The following is a 21114-nucleotide window of genomic DNA, read 5'->3' on the forward strand; positions in this document are numbered from 1 at the left end:
AACCTTCTCATTCTCTGAAGGTAATTCTCTTATCATTCTCTGAAGGTAATTCTCTTCTCATTCTCTGAAGGTAATTCTCTTCTCATTCTCTGAAGGTAATTCTCTTCTCATTCTCTGAAGGTAATTCTCTTCTCATTCTCAGGAGCTTTCAGGAACAACACTTGACTGGTTCAGTGGTTGGGGAACAACACTTAACTGGTCCAGTGGTTGGGGAACAACACTTGACTTGTTCAGTGGTTGGGGAACAACACTTGACTTGTTCAGTGGTTGGGGAACAACACTTGACTGGTTCAGTGGTTGGGGAACAACACTTGACTGGTTCAGTGGTTGGGGAACAACACTTGACTGGTTCAGTGGTTGGGGAACAACACTTGACTGGTTCAGTGGTTGGGGAACAACACTTAACTGGTCCAGTGGTTGGGGAACAACACTTGACTGGTCCAGTGGTTGGGGAACAACACTTGACTTGTCCAGTGGTTGGGGAACAACACTTGACTTGTTCAGTGGTTGGGGAACAACACTTGACTGGTTCAGTGGTTGGGGAACAACACTTAACTGGTCCAGTGGTTGGGGAACAACACTTGACTGGTTCAGTGGTTGGGGAACAACACTTGACTGGTTCAGTGGTTGGGGAACAACACTTAACTGGTCCAGTGGTTGGGGAACAACACTTGACTTGTTCAGTGGTTGGGGAACAACACTTGACTGGTTCAGTGGTTGGGGAACAACACTTAACTGGTCCAGTGGTTGGGGAACAACACTTGACTGGTTCAGTGGTTGGGGAACAACACTTGACTTGTTCAGTGGTTGGGGAACAACACTTAACTGGTCCAGTGGTTGGGGAACAACACTTGACTGGTCCAGTGGTTGGGGAACAACACTTGACTGGTTCAGTGGTTGGGGAACAACACTTGACTTGTTCAGTGGTTGGGGAACAACACTTGACTTGTTCAGTGGTTGGGGAACAACACTTGACTTGTTCAGTGGTTGGGGAACAACACTTGACTTGTTCAGTGGTTGGGGAACAACACTTGACTTGTTCAGTGGTTGGGGAACAACACTTGACTTGTTCAGTGGTTGGGGAACAACACTTGACTTGTTCAGTGGTTGGGGAACAACACTTGACTGGTTCAGTGGTTGGGGAACAACACTTGACTTGTTCAGTGGTTGGGGAACAACACTTGACTGGTTCAGTGGTTGGGGAACAACACTTGACTTGTTCAGTGGTTGGGGAACAACACTTGACTTGTTCAGTGGTTGGGGAACAACACTTGACTGGTTCAGTGGTTGGGGAACAACACTTGACTTGTTCAGTGGTTGGGGAACAACACTTGACTGGTTCAGTGGTTGGGGAACAACACTTGACTGGTTCAGTGGTTGGGGAACAACACTTGACTGGTTCAGTGGTTGGGGAACAACACTTGACTGGTTCAGTGGTTGGGGAACAACACTTAACTGGTCCAGTGGTTGGGGAACAACACTTGACTGGTCCAGTGGTTGGGGAACAACACTTGACTTGTCCAGTGGTTGGGGAACAACACTTGACTTGTTCAGTGGTTGGGGAACAACACTTGACTGGTTCAGTGGTTGGGGAACAACACTTAACTGGTCCAGTGGTTGGGGAACAACACTTGACTGGTTCAGTGGTTGGGGAACAACACTTGACTTGTTCAGTGGTTGGGGAACAACACTTAACTGGTCCAGTGGTTGGGGAACAACACTTGACTTGTTCAGTGGTTGGGGAACAACACTTGACTGGTTCAGTGGTTGGGGAACAACACTTAACTGGTCCAGTGGTTGGGGAACAACACTTGACTGGTTCAGTGGTTGGGGAACAACACTTGACTTGTTCAGTGGTTGGGGAACAACACTTAACTGGTCCAGTGGTTGGGGAACAACACTTGACTGGTCCAGTGGTTGGGGAACAACACTTGACTGGTTCAGTGGTTGGGGAACAACACTTGACTTGTTCAGTGGTTGGGGAACAACACTTGACTTGTTCAGTGGTTGGGGAACAACACTTGACTTGTTCAGTGGTTGGGGAACAACACTTGACTTGTTCAGTGGTTGGGGAACAACACTTGACTTGTTCAGTGGTTGGGGAACAACACTTGACTTGTTCAGTGGTTGGGGAACAACACTTGACTTGTTCAGTGGTTGGGGAACAACACTTGACTGGTTCAGTGGTTGGGGAACAACACTTGACTTGTTCAGTGGTTGGGGAACAACACTTGACTGGTTCAGTGGTTGGGGAACAACACTTGACTTGTTCAGTGGTTGGGGAACAACACTTGACTTGTTCAGTGGTTGGGGAACAACACTTGACTGGTTCAGTGGTTGGGGAACAACACTTGACTTGTCCAGTGGTTGGGGAACAACACTTGACTTGTCCAGTGGTTGGGGAACAACACTTGACTGGTCCAGTGGTTGGGGAACAACACTTGACTGGTCCAGTGGTTGGGGAACAACACTTGACTTGTTCAGTGGTTGGGGAACAACACTTAACTGGTCCAGTGGTTGGGGAACAACACTTGACTGGTTCAGTGGTTGGGGAACAACACTTAACTGGTCCAGTGGTTGGGGAACAACACTTGACTTGTTCAGTGGTTGGGGAACAACACTTAACTGGTCCAGTGGTTGGGGAACAACACTTGACTGGTTCAGTGGTTGGGGAACAACACTTAACTGGTCCAGTGGTTGGGGAACAACACTTGACTTGTTCAGTGGTTGGGGAACAACACTTAACTGGTCCAGTGGTTGGGGAACAACACTTGACTGGTTCAGTGGTTGGGGAACAACACTTGACTGGTTCAGTGGTTGGGGAACAACACTTGACTTGTTCAGTGGTTGGGGAACAACACTTGACTTGTTCAGTGGTTGGGGAACAACACTTGACTTGTTCAGTGGTTGGGGAACAACACTTGACTGGTTCAGTGGTTGGGGAACAACACTTGACTTGTTCAGTGGTTGGGGAACAACACTTGACTTGTTCAGTGGTTGGGGAACAACACTTGACTTGTTCAGTGGTTGGGGAACAACACTTGACTTGTTCAGTGGTTGGGGAACAACACTTGACTTGTTCAGTGGTTGGGGAACAACACTTGACTGGTTCAGTGGTTGGGGAACAACACTTAACTGGTCCAGTGGTTGGGGAACAACACTTGACTTGTTCAGTGGTTGGGGAACAACACTTGACTTGTCCAGTGGTTGGGGAACAACACTTGACTGGTTCAGTGGTTGGGGAACAACACTTGACTGGTTCAGTGGTTGGGGAACAACACTTGACTGGTTCAGTGGTTGGGGAACAACACTTGACTGGTCCAGTGGTTGGGGAACAACACTTGACTGGTTCAGTGGTTGGGGAACAACACTTGACTTGTCCAGTGGTTGGGGAACAACACTTGACTTGTCCAGTGGTTGGGGAACAACACTTGACTTGTTCAGTGGTTGGGGAACAACACTTGACTTGTTCAGTGGTTGGGGAACAACACTTGACTGGTCCAGTGGTTGGGGAACAACACTTGACTGGTCCAGTGGTTGGGGAACAACACTTGACTGGTCCAGTGGTTGGGGAACAACACTTGACTGGTCCAGTGGTTGGGGAACAACACTTGACTGGTTCAGTGGTTGGGGAACAACACTTGACTTGTCCAGTGGTTGGGGAACAACACTTGACTTGTCCAGTGGTTGGGGAACAACACTTGACTTGTTCAGTGGTTGGGGAACAACACTTGACTGGTCCAGTGGTTGGGGAACAACACTTGACTGGTCCAGTGGTTGGGGAACAACACTTGACTGGTCCAGTGGTTGGGGAACAACACTTGACTGGTCCAGTGGTTGGGGAACAACACTTAACTGGTCCAGTGGTTGGGGAACAACACTTGACTGGTTCAGTGGTTGGGGAACAACACTTGACTGGTTCAGTGGTTGGGGAACAACACTTGACTGGTTCAGTGGTTGGGGAACAACACTTGACTGGTTCAGTGGTTGGGGAACAACACTTGACTTGTTCAGTGGTTGGGGAACAACACTTGACTGGTTCAGTGGTTGGGGAACAACACTTGACTTGTTCAGTGGTTGGGGAACAACACTTGACTGGTCCAGTGGTTGGGGAACAACACTTAACTGGTCCAGTGGTTGGGGAACAACACTTGACTGGTCCAGTGGTTGGGGAACAACACTTAACTGGTCCAGTGGTTGGGGAACAACACTTGACTGGTCCAGTGGTTGGGGAACAACACTTAAATGGTCCAGTGGTTGGGGAACAACACTTGACTGGTCCAGTGGTTGGGGAACAACACTTGACTTGTTCAGTGGTTGGGGAACAACACTTGACTTGTTCAGTGGTTGGGGAACAACACTTGACTGGTTCAGTGGTTGGGGAACAACACTTGACTTGTTCAGTGGTTGGGGAACAACACTTGACTTGTTCAGTGGTTGGGGAACAACACTTGACTGGTCCAGTGGTTGGGGAACAACACTTGACTGGTCCAGTGGTTGGGGAACAACACTTGACTGGTCCAGTGGTTGGGGAACAACACTTGACTGGTTCAGTGGTTGGGGAACAACACTTGACTTGTCCAGTGGTTGGGGAACAACACTTGACTTGTCCAGTGGTTGGGGAACAACACTTGACTTGTTCAGTGGTTGGGGAACAACACTTGACTGGTCCAGTGGTTGGGGAACAACACTTGACTGGTCCAGTGGTTGGGGAACAACACTTGACTGGTCCAGTGGTTGGGGAACAACACTTGACTGGTCCAGTGGTTGGGGAACAACACTTAACTGGTCCAGTGGTTGGGGAACAACACTTGACTGGTCCAGTGGTTGGGGAACAACACTTGACTGGTTCAGTGGTTGGGGAACAACACTTGACTGGTCCAGTGGTTGGGGAACAACACTTGACTGGTCCAGTGGTTGGGGAACAACACTTAACTGGTCCAGTGGTTGGGGAACAACACTTGACTGGTTCAGTGGTTGGGGAACAACACTTGACTGGTTCAGTGGTTGGGGAACAACACTTGACTGGTTCAGTGGTTGGAGAACAACACTTGACTGGTTCAGTGGTTGGGGAACAACACTTGACTGGTTCAGTGGTTGGGGAACAACACTTGACTGGTTCAGTGGTTGGGGAACAACACTTCACTTGTTCAGTGGTTGGGGAACAACACTTGACTGGTTCAGTGGTTGGGGAACAACACTTGACTGGTTCAGTGGTTGGGGAACAACACTTGACTGGTTCAGTGGTTGGGGAACAACACTTGACTGGTCCAGTGGTTGGGGAACAACACTTAACTGGTCCAGTGGTTGGGGAACAACACTTGACTGGTCCAGTGGTTGGGGAACAACACTTAACTGGTCCAGTGGTTGGGGAACAACACTTGACTGGTCCAGTGGTTGGGGAACAACACTTAACTGGTCCAGTGGTTGGGGAACAACACTTGACTGGTCCAGTGGTTGGGGAACAACACTTGACTGGTCCAGTGGTTGGGGAAGGGAGGGAGATACAAAGGTCAGCCTAATAAAACACTCTGCAGAGAGTTAATCAAAAACACCTCTGGTACCAAGCCTCAGTTGTAAACTTGATCTGTCCTGCTCTCATCCCTTCTTCTAAAAGGTCTGATTGTTTTCCTTTTATCGATCCCTCCATCCAGTCTCCTGAAGACAGAAGAAATAAAATATCTAGACAGAAGGAAACATTTTACATTTAGAAGCAATCTAAGCTATTCTTCATTTGGTGTTCACCTTACAATGTGTTCTTCTGTCTACAGCAGGAAATTAGTCCTGCAGCAACAGGAAATGTGAATTATTATGTGGATTATAATTAATAAGACATCACATTTCCTGTTGCTCCAGGATTCTTTTGCTGCTGTAGCAAACTGTCTCAACTTAAGATCCAAAATCTGTATACCCGTGCCGTGTGCCGTGTGCCGTGTGTCGTGTGCCGTGTGCCGTGTGCCGTGTGCCGTGTGTCGTGTGTCGTTTGCCGTGTTCCGTGTGTCGTGTGTCGTGTGCCGTGTTCCGTGTGTCGTGTTCCGTGTGTCGTGTGTCGTGTGTCGTGTGTCGTGTGTCGTGTGTCGTGTGCCGTGTTCCGTGTTCCGTGTTCCGTGTGCCGTGTTCCGTGTGCCGTGTGCCGTGTGCCGTGTGCCGTGTGTTCCGTGTGTCGTGTTCCGTGTGTCGTGTGTCGTGTTCCGTGTGTCGTGTTCCGTGTTCCGTGTGTCGTGTGTCGTGTGCCGTGTTCCGTGTGTCGTGTTCCGTGTTCCGTGTGTCGTGTGTCGTGTCGTGTGTCGTGTTCCGTGTGTCGTGTGCCGTGTGCCGTGTTCCGTGTGTCGTGTTCCGTGTGTCGTGTGTCGTGTGCCGTGTGCCGTGTTCCGTGTGTCGTGTGTCGTGTGCCGTGTGCCGTGTGCCGTGTGTCGTGTTCCGTGTGTCGTGTGCACACAGAAGTTTATTCGGCAGCAGCATAAGGTCTAGCAAAGCTACACATGGTAGACAGAAGCCACCTTTAAAGGAGAACAATAAATTAATTATATATTTTGTTGGGGGCAAATCAAATCTGACACTTTAAAAGTGTAAATTACAAACTTTAGAATACTTTTTAAACCTCAAATACACTATAAGTTTGCATTTCCTGCTGTGCAGGACAATTCTCAGCAACAAAAGAGTGATCAAATTAAGATCCTACATCTGTAGGGTGCATCCCAAATGGGAACCTTTCCCTTATATAGTGCACTACTATTGACCAGGGCCCATAGGGAATAGGGTGCCATTTGTGACACAACCATAGAGCGAGCTTCTAAGAATAACGAATGCCCTTTTCTCTGTGATAAGCTTGGCTGTCATGGTAACCTCCATTAAATACATGCATAATTAATAGCAGCTGCTCTCCTATCAGGAGACTAACAACAACAACAAGAAGACAAGGCTGATGAGGAAGAGAGTGAGACACCATCATAACACAAACATCTGCCATTCACCTGTAACCAGGTGAGACACCATCATAACACAAACATCTGACATTCACCTGTAACCAGGTGAGACACCATCATAACACAAACATCTGACATTCACCTGTAACCAGGTGAGACGCCATCATAACACAAACATCTGTCATTCACCTGTAACCAGGTGAGAAACCATCATAACACAAACATCTGTCATTCAGCTGTAACCAGGTGAGACGCCATCATAACACAAACATCTGTCATTCACCTGTAACCAGGTGAGACACCATCATAACACAAACATCTGTCATTCAGCTGTAACCAGGTGAGACGCCATCATAACACAAACATCTGTCATTCACCTGTAACCAGGTGAGACACCATCATAACACAAACATCTGTCATTCCCCTGTAACCAGGTGAGACACCATCATAACACAAACATCTGTCATTCACCTGTAACCAGGTGAGACGCCATCATAACACAAACATCTGTCATTCACCTGTAACCAGGTGAGACACCATCATAACACAAACATCTGTCATTCACCTGTAACCAGGTGAGACGCCATCATAACACAAACATCTGTCATTCACCTGTAACCAGGTGAGACACCATCATAACACAAACATCTGTCATTCACCTGTAACCAGGTGAGACACCATCATAACACAAACATCTGTCATTCACCTGTAACCAGGTGAGACGCCATCATAACACAAACATCTGTCATTCACCTGTAACCAGGTGAGACACCATCATAACACAAACATCTGTCATTCACCTGTAACCAGGTGAGACACCATCATAACACAAACATCTGCCATTCACCTGTAACCAGGTGAGACACCATCATAACATAAACATCTGTCATTCACCTGTAACCAGGTGAGACACCATCATAACACAAACATCTGTCATTCACCTGTAACCAGGTGAGACACCATCATAACACAAACATCTGTCATTCACCTGTAACCAGGTGAGACGCCATCATAACACAAACATCTGCCATTCACCTGTAACCAGGTGAGACACCATCATAACACAAACATCTGTCATTCACCTGTAACCAGGTGAGACACCATCATAACACAAACATCTGTCATTCAGCTGTAACCAGGTGAGACGCCATCATAACACAAACATCTGTCATTCACCTGTAACCAGGTGAGACACCATCATAACACAAACATCTGTCATTCACGTGTAACCAGGTGAGACACCATCATAACACAAACATCTGCCATTTAGCTGTAACCAGGTGAGACACCATCATAACACAAACATCTGTCATTCACCTGTAACCAGGTCAAATCATCAGTAAATCTGTAAATCTGATTACTTATAATGGTTTTCTGAAAGACTGCAGTGCAGTTTAAAAGTTAATGTTATAGTTGAAATTATCCTCTTAAGGATCCGTTTTTTCAATTTTCGTCTAAAATGACATACCCAAATATAACTTCCTGTAGCTCAGGCCCTGAAGCAAGGATATGCATATTCTTAGTAGCATTTGAAAGGAAACACTTTAAAGTTTGTGGAAATGTGAAAGGAATGTAGGAGAATATAACACAATAGATCTGGTAAAAGATAATACAAAGAAAAAACCAACCATTCTTATGTATTTTTTTTGTACCATCATCTTTGAAATGCAAGAGAAAGGCCATAATGTATTATTCCAGCCCAGTTGCAATTTAGATTTTGGCCACTAGATGGCAGCAGTGTATGTGTGACGTTTTAGACTGATCCAATGAACCATTGCATTTATGTTCAAAATGTTGTATCAAGACTGCCCAAATGTGCCTAATTTGTTTATTAATAACTTTTCATGTTCAAAATTGTGCACTCTCCTCAAACAATAGCATGGTATTCTTTCACTGTAATAGCTACTATACATTGGACAGTGCAGTTGGATTAACAAGAATTGAATCTTTCTGCCCATATCAGAAATGTCCATGTCCTGGGAAATGTTGTTGTTACTTACAACCTCATGCTAATCGCATTAGCCTACAGTAGGTTAGCTCACCCGTCCCGTGGAAGGGACACCGATCCCGAAGACGTGTTTAATGAAAGAAGAAGAATATGGTGCAGTAATAAACTATTTTGAAGACAATAACTCTTATTCTTTTTATTAAAGATATCTATCAGGCACTATTACTCATCATTATGCAGCAGACGTTATAATGGATAGGCTTTATAAAAAAACATTCTCTTTCCAACACAAAATATATGTTTGTTTTGTACTACTGTTACAGCTCATATTGTAAGAGGACATATCCTCCCCTAGAGATGTCTCTTACTGCAATCACATGTTCAGCATATGGCTTTATGTATGAAATAGCATTCATCTTTTAGCAAAGGACAACAATGTCTTGGCTACTTCTTTTGTAGAAAATACACAAGTAAAAACTTCTGTACGTCCGATTAATGCAATTGGAGAGAACAAACCTCTTCTTGGAGCAAGGTAGGTAGGTAGGTAGGTAGGTAAGTAGGTAGGTAGGTAGGTAGGTAGGTAGGTAGGTAGGTAGGTAGGTAGGTAGGTAGGTCTAACGATTTTTACTCAGATCAGCTTTCTTGTTTTTATCCAATCGATGGAAAACACTAACTGGATGTACTAACTGTTCAAACCAATCGATGGAAAACACTAACTGGATGTACTAACTGTTCAAACCAACCGATGGAAAACACTACCTGGATGTACTAACTGTTCAAACCAACCGATGGAAAACACTAAATGGATGTACTAACTGTTCAAACCAATCGATGGAAAACACTACCTGGATGTACTAACTGTTCAAACCAATCGATGGAAAACACTACCTGGATGTACTAACTGTTCAAACCAATCGATGGAAAACACTAACTGGATGTACTAACTGTTCAAACCAATCGATGGAAAACACTACCTGGATGTACTAACTGTTCAAACCAATCGATGGAAAACACTACCTGGATGTACTAACTGTTCAAACCAATCGGAGAGCTTACTGTAACACGTACGGACGACGAACTATTCAAAACGGTGCAAAAGTCTGCTACTGTGGGAAGAAAACCAATCAATTTGCATCGTGAAAAAACTAAAACCACTAACTGAGTGGTTAGAAGGTAAGACAGAAGACAGCAGAGGAAGTTGCTACAGTCAAGGCATCTGCACATCTATCCAACCACAGACAAACTACCTATCCCAAGTTTTGTCCCGAACCCAGACATATTCCATCCATGGCGGTTGGGTTGGCTGGAGTTGGACAGATGCCTTAAAGAAGCCTTGTTAGAAACAGGTTAAGTAAAAGACAGGTGGTACAGAGAGGAGAGAGAGGGGGAACCGGATTAAAACAAACCACAATATGCCTTTAAAAGTAATATACGCATTGTTGCGATCTGTTTAAATCCTGGCCCGGGGTGTTCAAGAACAGTAACAGTGAGATAGGCATTTAAACACTTCCTAATACCACCCAGAGAAGAAGACAGTACATCATGCCAGGGGTGATCAGACCAAGGTCTGCTTCTGGCTCTGTAGTCCCAGGGATTAGAAGGACTCTCCCAGAATTCCTTTCATCGCATTCTCTCTAAACAAAGCACAGACATTTTGTGTAACTGGTGTCGAAGATTCTTCTCAGGTGGTCCTGGCCGGGACGCCCTCACAATCCCTCCTTTCATACGACCAGGGGTTTGTAATGAAGAGTCCAGTTAAAGAGTGTTCAAAGGTCACAGACATTTCCTGTTAGTAAGTCAGTGAACTCTGAACTTTGAGACCGAGCTCAGCTAGTGAAGTAAACGCAAACAACATTACAATCAGCACAGAGACACAGAGGCTCAACACGTAACACAGACCTGTCCAAAAACATGACCAGTGACAGAAAGCGGCATTGTCCTTTTTGGATTTTTGCTTCTTCATAGACATAACCAACACATTGTAATACACATATCATTAGAAAAGTCCCCCACCAGCTGAGAGTTGAACTGACAAAATGGCTCTTACACAAGTAGACAAACACACCAAGACAAGACAGACAAGCATTTCTGGTGCATGAGCCTCGAGTCCAGTCCAGCGGAATGAGAGTGTTCAGAACAGTCATACTAGGAAGTTCAAACATTCCACGCTTCTACGAGGTCCTCATCACACAACAGCCACCACTGAGACCACAGTCATCATCAATCTATCCATCCATCCATCCATCCATCCATTCATCCATTCATCCATCCATCCATCCATCTAGTGTTCCTGTTCCCGGTCTCTGCGTCGGACAGGAACAGCGAACATCGGCAGGGTCCGGAAGGAGGCGGTGTTGGTGTTGGGCGGCGTCTTGCCCTGCTCTGAGTTGCCTGCCGGCTCGTACGAGCACTTCCTCTTTTGGATGGCCTCGGCGCGCACGGCCAGGCTGCGGGCGCACACGGTGAGAAGGACGATGAGGGTGCCCACCAGCAGGCTCACCATGGGCCACAGGACGCAGTGGAGGAGGACGCTGGCGTCGTGGGAGCGCCGCCACAGTACGTCGTCAGGCCTGCGGGGGGAGATAGAGGGCAAGGGGGTAAAAGAGTAAGAATTTAGGGGGGCGTGAGGCAACAAGAAAGTGGTGAGTGTTTACAGAATGCAAAGCAATGTCTGTCTATCAGGAACTTCAGTGTTGACAGAAAAGAGACTAAATGCAGCACAAATGTCACCTATCGACTTTAGATGGGAAGGTTTGTCTGATGATCTAGGAGACGTGCATTCTGGATGTCATCCAGGGATAAAGTACATCACGTTTCACTTCATTACAGAGAAGTCAGGATCCACAAGAAGGTTTCTATCCACAGGAGTGATTTAGCATCGACTCTTTGAAGGAGGGTGAGGGCTGGAGGAGGGTGAGGGGTGGAGGAGGGTGAGGGCTGGAGGAGGGTGAGGGCTGGAGGAGGGTGATGGCTGGAGGAGGGTGAGGGCTGGAGGAGGGTGAGGGGTGGAGGAGGGTGAGGGCTGGAGGAGGGTGAGGGCTGGAGGAGGGTGAGGGCTGGAGGAGGGTGAGGGGTGGAGGAGGGAAGAGACATCAGGAGCACATGGCAGACAGCTACAGTTGGCAGCAATGCAAGATGGGATGGAGAAAGGCAGAGACATGGAGGGAGGATGATGGCATCACTATGATGGTTTTATAGAAAAACCTTAGCACAAAGACAGATATAAAATAAAATACAAGGGCAGGGTTGAAGGAAGATGAGCAGACAGACAGATTTAAACTAAAAGACAAGGGTTGAAGGGGAATGAGCAGACAGACAGACAGATACTAAAAGACAAGGGCAGTGTTGAAGGAAGATGAGCAGACAGACAGACAGATACTAAAACACAAGGGCAGTGTTGAAGGAAGATGAGCAGACAGACAGATAGATACTAAAAGCCAAGGGCAGGGTTGAAGGAAGATGAGCAGACAGACAGATACTAAAAGCCAAGGGCAGGGTTGAAGGAAGATGAGCAGACAGACAGATAGATACTAAAAGCCAAGGGCAGGGTTGAAGGAAGATGAGCAGACAGACAGATAGATACTAAAAGACAAGGGCAGGGTTAAAGGAAGATGAGCAGACAGACAGATAGATAGATACTAAAAGCCAAGAGCAGGGTTGAAGGAAGATGAGCAGACAGACAGATAGATACTAAAAGCCAAGGGCAGGGTTGAAGGAAGATGAGCAGACAGACAGACAGATACTAAAAGCCAAGAGCAGGGTTGAAGGAAGATGAGCAGACAGACAGATATATACTAAAAGCCAAGGGCAGGGTTGAAGGAAGATGAGCAGACAGACAGATACTAAAAGCCAAGAGCAGGGTTGAAGGAAGATGAGCAGACAGACAGATAGATACTAAAAGCCAAGGGCAGGGTTGAAGGAAGATGAGCAGACAGACAGATAGATACTAAAAGACAAGGGCAGGGTTAAAGGAAGATGAGCAGACAGACAGATAGATAGATACTAAAAGCCAAGAGCAGGGTTGAAGGAAGATGAGCAGACAGACAGATAGATACTAAAAGCCAAGGGCAGGGTTGAAGGAAGATGAGCAGACAGACAGACAGATACTAAAAGCCAAGAGCAGGGTTGAAGGAAGATGAGCAGACAGACAGATATATACTAAAAGCCAAGGGCAGGGTTGAAGGAAGATGAGCAGACAGATAGATACTAAAAGCCAAGGGCAGGGTTGAAGGAAGATGAGCAGACAGACAGATATATACTAAAAGCCAAGGGCAGGGTTGAAGGAAGATGAGCAGACAGACAGATACTAAAAGCCAAGGGCAGGGTTGAAGGAAGATGAGCAGACAGACAGATATAAACTAAAAGACAAGGACAGGGTTGAAGGAAGATGAGCAGACAGATAGATACTAAAAGCCAAGGGCAGGGTTGAAGGAAGATGAGCAGACAGACAGATACTAAAAGACAAGGGCAGGGTTGAAGGAAGATGAGCAGACAGACAGATACTAAAAGACAAGGGCAGGGTTGAAGGAAGATGAGCAGACAGATAGATACTAAAAGCCAAGGGCAGGGTTGAAGGAAGATGAGCAGACAGACAGATACTAAAAGACAAGGGCAGGGTTGAAGGAAGATGAGCAGACAGACAGATAGATACTAAAAGCCAAGGGCAGGGTTGAAGGAAGATGAGCAGACAGATATATACTAAAAGCCAAGGACAGGGTTGAAGGAAGATGAGCAGACAGATATATACTAAAAGCCAAGGGCAGGGTTGAAGGAAGATGAGCAGACAGATAGATACTAAAAGCCAAGGGCAGGGTTGAAGGAAGATGAGCAGACAGATAGATACTAAAAGCCAAGGGCAGGGTTGAAGGAAGATGAGCAGACAGATAGATACTAAAAGACAAGGGCAGGGTTAAAGGGATTTGGAGGTCAGGAGGGGAATTGAGGGCACAGCTTTGAACAAACTGAAAGACTGGATGTAGCCAGAGAACAGGGGACGATACAGAACAGATTAAGAGAAACGCTACATCATGTGTGAAGGAATAATAACATTATTCCCTCATTTAGGGGAAGACCTAGTCAGCTGTCCAACTGAATGTATTCAACTGAAATGTGTCTTCCGCATTTAACCCATGAATCTGCTGCCTTTATCCACATCCACAGCACCCGGGGAACAGTGGGTTTAACTGCCTTGTTCAGGGCCCAGGGAACAGTGGGTTAACTGCCTTGTTCAGGGCCCAGGGAACAGTGGGTTTAACTGCCTTGTTCAGGGCCCAGGGAACAGTGGGTTTAACTGCCTTGTTCAGGGGTAGAACAACACATTTTTACCTTGTCAGCTCAGGGATTCGAACCAGCAACCTTTACGGTTACTGGTCCAACGCTCTAACCACTAGGCTACCTGCTTAGTAATTTAACAAATGCTCTTATCCAGAGTAACTTACAAAAGCAATTAGGCTTCAGTGCCTTGCTCAAGGGCACATCGACAGACTTTTCACCTAGTCGGATTGAGGATTTGAACCAGCTACCTTTCGGTCACTGGCCCACCTGCTCTTAACCATAGGTGAGGAGGAGGAGAGGAAGGAGGTGAGGAGGAGGGTGAATGAGGGGAAAACTTTAAACAAACTGGACAGGGAATGCTAGAGAACAGATGAGAAGTAGAACAGAGAGAAAAATATTAACGCCACAACACGATGAGTCATAAGGGGAATGAGGGGAGTTGATGATACCTCTGAATGAGGGAGTTGATGATACCTCTGAATGAGGGAGTTGATGATACCTCTGAATGAGGGAGTTGATGATACCTCTGAATGAGGGGAGTTGATGATACCTCTGAATGAGGGGAGTTGATGATACCTCTGAATGAGGGGAGTTGATGATACCTCTGAATGAGGGGAGTTGATGATACCTCTGAATGAGGGGAGTTGATGATACCTCTGAATGAGGGGAGTTGATGATACCTCTGAATGAGGGGAGTTGATGATACCTCTGAATGAGGGGAGTTGATGATACCTCTGAATGAGGGAAGTTGATGATACCTCAGAATGAGAGGAGTTGATGATACCTCAGAATGAGGGGAGTTGATGATACCTCTGAATGAGGGGAGTTGATGATATCTCTGAATGAGGGGAGTTGTTGATATCTCTGAATGAGGGGAGTTGATGATATCTCTGAATGAGGGGAGTTGATGATACCTCTGAATGAGGGGAGTTGATGATACCTCTGAATGAGGGGAGTTGATGATAGCTCTGAATGAGGGGAGTTGATGATACCTCTGAATGAGGGGATGTTTCTAACAGTATTTGGCAGGTGTATAATCAGAGCAGCTGGCTACAAGAGTAATTACAGACTGATTACGTCAAGAGAAATGTTTATCAGAGAGAAAACAGATGCCTAGGAGGAGGTGGATACAGATATACAGCAATAGGATTTTATTGTTGTTTTATGGGGTGATTCATACCCTTTATGTTCCAGTTAACAAAGTGTGGAAAAAGTTATAATTATCCCAAATAGCAAAAGATCACAAAGCAGGTGCTGGATATCAAATGTTCAATAAAAAGGTGCGGAGTCTCTTTTCCCCTTTCAATAACATTATCCCATCGCCATTTTGTTTCTTTATTGCATTAAAACTTTCCCTCCCGAATAGCTTGCATGCAAACTAAGAATTGGAACGGGTATTGAGTTAAAATATGCACATATTTTAGATGATATATAAATAAAAAGGTCTGTATCAGGCTGTTTTGGGGTAAGCAGTGGTCTGGAGGGGCCCACTTAGGCCAACACTGCAGCAGCCATACAGCAGTACACAGCACTATACAGTAGCACACTGTAGTGCAGTGTAGGCTGCAGCAGCAGACACAGCTCAGTGTCAGCCAACTGAACACTGGACTAGAGGAACGTAGGACACAGTCAACTCTGCTGAGGAGTTCAACGGCCTCTGAACACTATCCGTGTACCATTTCAGTTATAAACATATGTTACACTTTGCATGTATTTCAGTCAATCTAAGAGTTTACTGGTGATGAAAAAACACTGTCATTGCTACAAGAGAAATCTGCAATACAATGAACCGCCAGAGGAACTGCCCGATCAACTGCCAGAAGAACTGCCAGATGAGCTGCCAGATGAACTTCCCAGATGAACTGCCCAGATAAACTGCCCAGATAAACTGCCAGATGAACTGCCAGATGAACTGCCAAGATGAACTGCCAGATGACCTGCCAGATGTGCTGCCAGATGAACTTCCCAGATGAACTGCCCAGATAAACTGCCCAGATAAACTGCCCAGATAAACTGCCAGATGCCCTGCCAAGATGAACTGCCAGATGACCTGCCAGATGACCTGCCAGATGACCTGCCCAGATGAACTGCCCAGATGAACTGCCCAGATGAACTGCCAGATGACCTGCCCAGATGAACTGCCCAGATGAACTGCCCAGATGAACTGCCAGATGAACTGCCCAGATGAACTGCCAGATGAACTGCCCAGATGAACTGCCATATGAACTGCCAAGATGAACTGCCAGATGACCTGCCAAGATAAACTGCCAGATGACCTGCCAGATGAACTGCCAGATGACCTGCCCAGATGAACTGCCAGATAAACTGCCAGATAAACTGCCAGATAAACTGCCAGATAAACTGCCAGATGAACTGCCCAGATGAACTGCCAGATGAACTGCCAGATGACCTGCCAGATGAACTGCCAGATGACCTGCCAGATGAACTGCCAGATGACCTGCCAGATAAACTGCCCAGATGAACTGCCCAGATGAACTGCCAGATGAACTGCCAGATGACCTGCCCAGATGAACTGCCCAGATGAACTGCCAGATGACCTGCCAGATGAACTGCTCAGATGAACTGCCAGATGAACTGCCAGATGAACTGCCCAGATGAACTGCCCAGATGAACTGCCAGATAAACTGCCCAGATGAACTGCCAGATGAACTGCCCAGATGAACTGCCCAGATGAACTGCCAGATGAACTGCCCAGATGAACTGCCCAGATGAACTGCCCAGATGAACTGCCAGATAAACTGGCCAGATGAACTGGCCAGATGAACTGCCAGATGAACTGCCCAGATGAACTGCCAGATGAACTGACCAGATGAACTGCCAGATGAACTGACCAGATGAACTGCCAGATGAACTGCCCAGATAAACTGGCAGATAAACTGCCCAGATAAACTGGCAGATAAACTGCCCAGATGAACTGCCAGATAAACTGGCCAGATGAACTGGCCAGATGAACTGCCAGATGACCTGACCAGATGAACTGCCAGATAAACTGCCAGATAAACTGCCCAGATGAACTGCCCAGATGAACTGCCCAGATGAACTGCCAGATGAACTGCCAGATAAACTGCCCAGATGAACTGCCAGATAACGTGCCCAGATGAACTGCCAGATGAACTGCCCAGATGAAGAAAAGGATGAAGCCCAACTCAAGAGGTGTAGGGCTCCCGGGTGGCGCAGCGGTCTAAGGCACTGCATTTTAGTGCAAGAGGCGTCACTACAGACCCTGGTTCGATTTCAGGCTGTAGCACAACTGGCCGTGATTGGGAGTCCCATAGGGCGGCGCACAATTGGCCCAGCGTCGTTCGGGTTAGGCCGTCATTGTAACTAAGAAGTGGTTCTTAACTGACTTGCCTAGTTAAATATAAAAAGAGTGTCCTGGATACAGGCCCCAGGTGTAGCAGGAGTCCAGGAGGAGACCCACATGGTGTGAAACGGTATGTGTTGATTCCTTTAGTCACACTTGCTCCACAAGATCCAAGGGGCCTCCAAAATAGCCACTGAAGGGATGATTGGCTATGGATAAGTGTTGATAAGTGGTGTTCTCAGACTCCTCCCTACAGTACATGAACATGTCATATCCTGCCCCACAGGAAATGGATCCACAGCAGGCGACAGACTCTCCCATCACCACACAGCTGATGACCAGGTGCATCTTGTGACTTCACTGCCTGTCTGCTACTGTCTTTGACATATTTGGTTGTCGAATGTAAGTTATGTTAAGAGTTAAGTTAATAGTTACTGCAGGAAAATATTTCACATGAAAATGGCTATCATCAGTTGAAAAAGAACAGAGAGGGTTTTTGAAAGGCGGCCACAATTTTTTTTTACACCTTGCCATCTGGTTCTCACTGCTTCGCCCTAAAATAGACTGCAGACTGAGCCTGTCCTGACAAACAATCCATCTTCCTGTTTGCCCGGACAGGTCTCAAATCTCTACAATCTCTTTTGTGTTATACTTCAGCAAACACGTGTTTGTGTAACAGTATAACTTTAAACCGTCCCCTCGCCCCGACACGGGCGCGAACCAGGGACCCTCTGCACACATCAACAACGGTCACCCACGAAGCATCGTTACCCATCGCTCCACAAAAGCCGCGGCCCTTGCAGAGCAAGGTGCAACACTACTTCTAGGTTTCAGAGCAAGTGACGTAACTGATTGAAACGCTAGTAGCGCGTACCCGCTAACTAGCTAGCCATTTCACATCCGTTACACTTGGTCTAGAGACAGCTCTGGAGGTGCTGCTGTATGCTCAGGGAGCGTGTGACCATGTATTGTGGGTTGACAAAGTACTGTAGACACTTTTTGTGTGGTGGTTGAGAGAGCACCCGGGATTCAGGTTATCTCAGTTTGAATTGAATTTCACTTCCTGAATTGACAAATCCTCATATATTAAACTCGGTATGAAACATGAGGGTTACTGTAATCAGAATGAGAGCAGGGTGGGTAGGCTCTGTCACCTCTCAGAAGATGGAATTCTGACATGGTTGTATTCTGCTTTATTAAATCCTCTTTGATGTATGCTCTCATCAGGGCTAGGGGTAGGGTTTAGGGTTAGGGGAGGGGGTAGGGGAGGGGCTAATAGTAGGGTTTAGGGTTAGGGGAGGGGGTAGGGGAGGGGCTAATAGTAGGGTTTAGGGTTAGGGGAGGGGGTAGGGGAGGGGCTAATAGTAGGGGGGAGGGTGAGGGGAGGGGGTAGTGGTAGGGTTTAGAGTTAGGGGAGGGGAGGGGGTAGGGAGGGGCTAATAGTAGGGTTTAGGGTTAGGGGAGGGGCTAGTGGTAGGGTTTAGGGTTAGGGGAGGGGGTAGGGAGGGGCTAATAGTAGGGTTTAGGGTTAGGGGAGGGGGTAGGGGAGGGTTTAGGGTTAGGGGCGGGGCTAGCGGTAGAGTTTAGGGTTAGGGAAGGGGGTAGGGGAGGGGAGGGTCTAATAGTAGGGTTTAGGGTTAGGGGAGGGGCTAGCGGTAGGGTTTAGGGTTAGGGGCGGGGCTAGCGGTAGGGTTTAGGGTTAGGGGCAGGGCAAGCGGTTGGGTTTAGGGTTAGGGAAGGGGGTAGGGGAGGGGAGGGTCTAATAGTAGGGTTTAGGGTTAGGGGAGGGGCTAGCGGTAGGGTTTAGGGTTAGGGGCGGGGCTAGTGGTAGGGTTTAGGGTTAGGGGAGGGGGTAGGGGAGGGGAGGGGCTAATAGTAGGGTTTAGGGTTAGGGGAGGGGCTAGTGGTAGGGTTTAGAGTTAGGGGAGGGGGTAGGGGAGGGGCTAATAGTAGGGTTTAGGGTTAGGGGAGGGGCTAGTGGTAGGGTTTAGAGTTAGGGGAGGGGGTAGGGGAGGGGAGGGGCTAATAGTAGGGTTTAGGGTTAGGGGAGGGGCTAGTGGTAGGGTTTAGAGTTAGGGGAGGGGGTAGGGAGGGGCTAATAGTAGGGTTTAGGGTTAGGGGAGGGGGTAGGGGTAGGGTTTAGGGTTAGGGGCGGGGCTAGCGGTAGGGTTTAGGGTTAGGGGCAGGGCAAGCGGTAGGGTTTAGGGTTAGGGAAGGGGGTAGGGGAGGGGAGGGTCTAATAGTAGGGTTTAGGGTTAGGGGAGGGGCTAGCGGTAGGGTTTAGGGTTAGGGGCGGGGCTAGCGGTAGGGTTTAGGGTTAGGGGCAGGGCAAGCGGTAGGTTTTAGGGTTAGGGAAGGGGGTAGGGGAGGGGAGGGGAGGGTCTAATAGTAGGGTTTAGGGTTAGGGGAGGGGCTAGTGGTAGGGTTTAGAGTTAGGGGAGTGTCTAGTGGTAGGGTTTAGGGTTAGGGGAGGGGGTAGTGGTAGGGTTTAGGGTTAGGGGAGGGGCTAGTGGTAGGGTTTAGAGTTAGGGAAGGGGGTAGGGGAGGGTCTAATAGTAGGGTTTAGGGTTAGGGGAGGGGCTAGTGGTAGGGTTTAGGGTTAGGGGAGGGGCTAGTGGTAGGGTATAGAGTTAGGGGAGTGTCTAGTGGTAGAGTTTAGGGGAAGGTCTCACCTTCTCTGCTGGTTGAAGAAACAGGTGAAGGATTGGGAGCTGACCTCTTTAGTCCAGTAGTCCTCCCACCACAGAACGTTGTCCTTGTTCTTCTGGTTGTCCCTCTCACAAGGAGGAACGTACGAGCACTGGACAGAGAGAGAGAGAGAGAGAGAGAGAGAGAGAGAGAGAGAGTGAGTGAGTGAGGAAGAGAAAGAGCGAGAGAGAGGGAGAGAAAGAGAGAGAGAGAGAGAGAGAGATGAAGGGAGGCGGAGAGGCGGAGATGGAGAGAGAAAGAGAGTGTTATACAGTGCTACCAGCCATAATGTAATGCATCAAGACATATGATATGGTATCAAACACATCAAACACGTGGTTTCATTGACTCCATTCCAGCCATTATTATGAGCCGTCCTCCCCTCAGCAGCCTCCACTGATCGTGACATAAACACATTCAAACAGACACTACTGACATAAACAGGGCACCAAAAAGCGTACTGTGCATGTGGTTGATAGGGCTACAACAAAGGTCAACCAAGTCATCTTAAATGCAGATGTAAAAGAGACAAACATTTTCCCTTGAAGAATCCATAAGAAGACACAACGTGAGAGAACAGTGAGAGACACAGACACTGTCTAGAAGACACTACATGTGAGGACCGTGAGAGATACAGACACTGTCTAGAAGACACAACATGAGGACCATGAGAGATACAGACACTGTCTAGAAGACACTACATGAGGACCGTGAGAGATACAGACACTGTCTAGAAGACACTACATGAGGACCGTGATAGATACAGACACTGTCTAGGAGACACAACATGTGAGGACGGTGAGAGATACAGACACTGTCTAGAAGACACAACATGAGGACCATGAGAGATACAGACACTGTCTAGAAGACACTACATGTGAGGACCGTGAGAGATACAGACACTGTCTAGAAGACACTACATGTGAGGACCGTGAGAGACACAGACACTGTCT

General features: G+C 47.3%; 1 protein-coding gene across 1 annotated transcript in view; it reads right to left on the minus strand.

Annotated features, from left to right (window-relative positions):
• Positions 1-9055: 9055 nt before the first annotated feature.
• The window catches only part of LOC139533608 (calcium-activated potassium channel subunit beta-4-like), a 69107-nt gene continuing 57048 nt past the window's right edge, over positions 9056-21114 (minus strand). The window contains exons 2-3 of the mRNA XM_071331763.1: positions 20146-20273; positions 9056-11444 (exon numbers count right to left, since the gene is read on the minus strand). Of these exons, the coding sequence (XP_071187864.1) occupies positions 11156-11444; positions 20146-20273 (417 nt within the window). The 3' untranslated portion in view covers positions 9056-11155. The remainder of the gene's footprint in view (positions 11445-20145; positions 20274-21114) is intronic.

The sequence above is a fragment of the Salvelinus alpinus genome, chromosome 11 (assembly GCF_045679555.1).
Source record: "Salvelinus alpinus chromosome 11, SLU_Salpinus.1, whole genome shotgun sequence".
Lineage (NCBI taxonomy): Eukaryota > Metazoa > Chordata > Actinopteri > Salmoniformes > Salmonidae > Salvelinus > Salvelinus alpinus.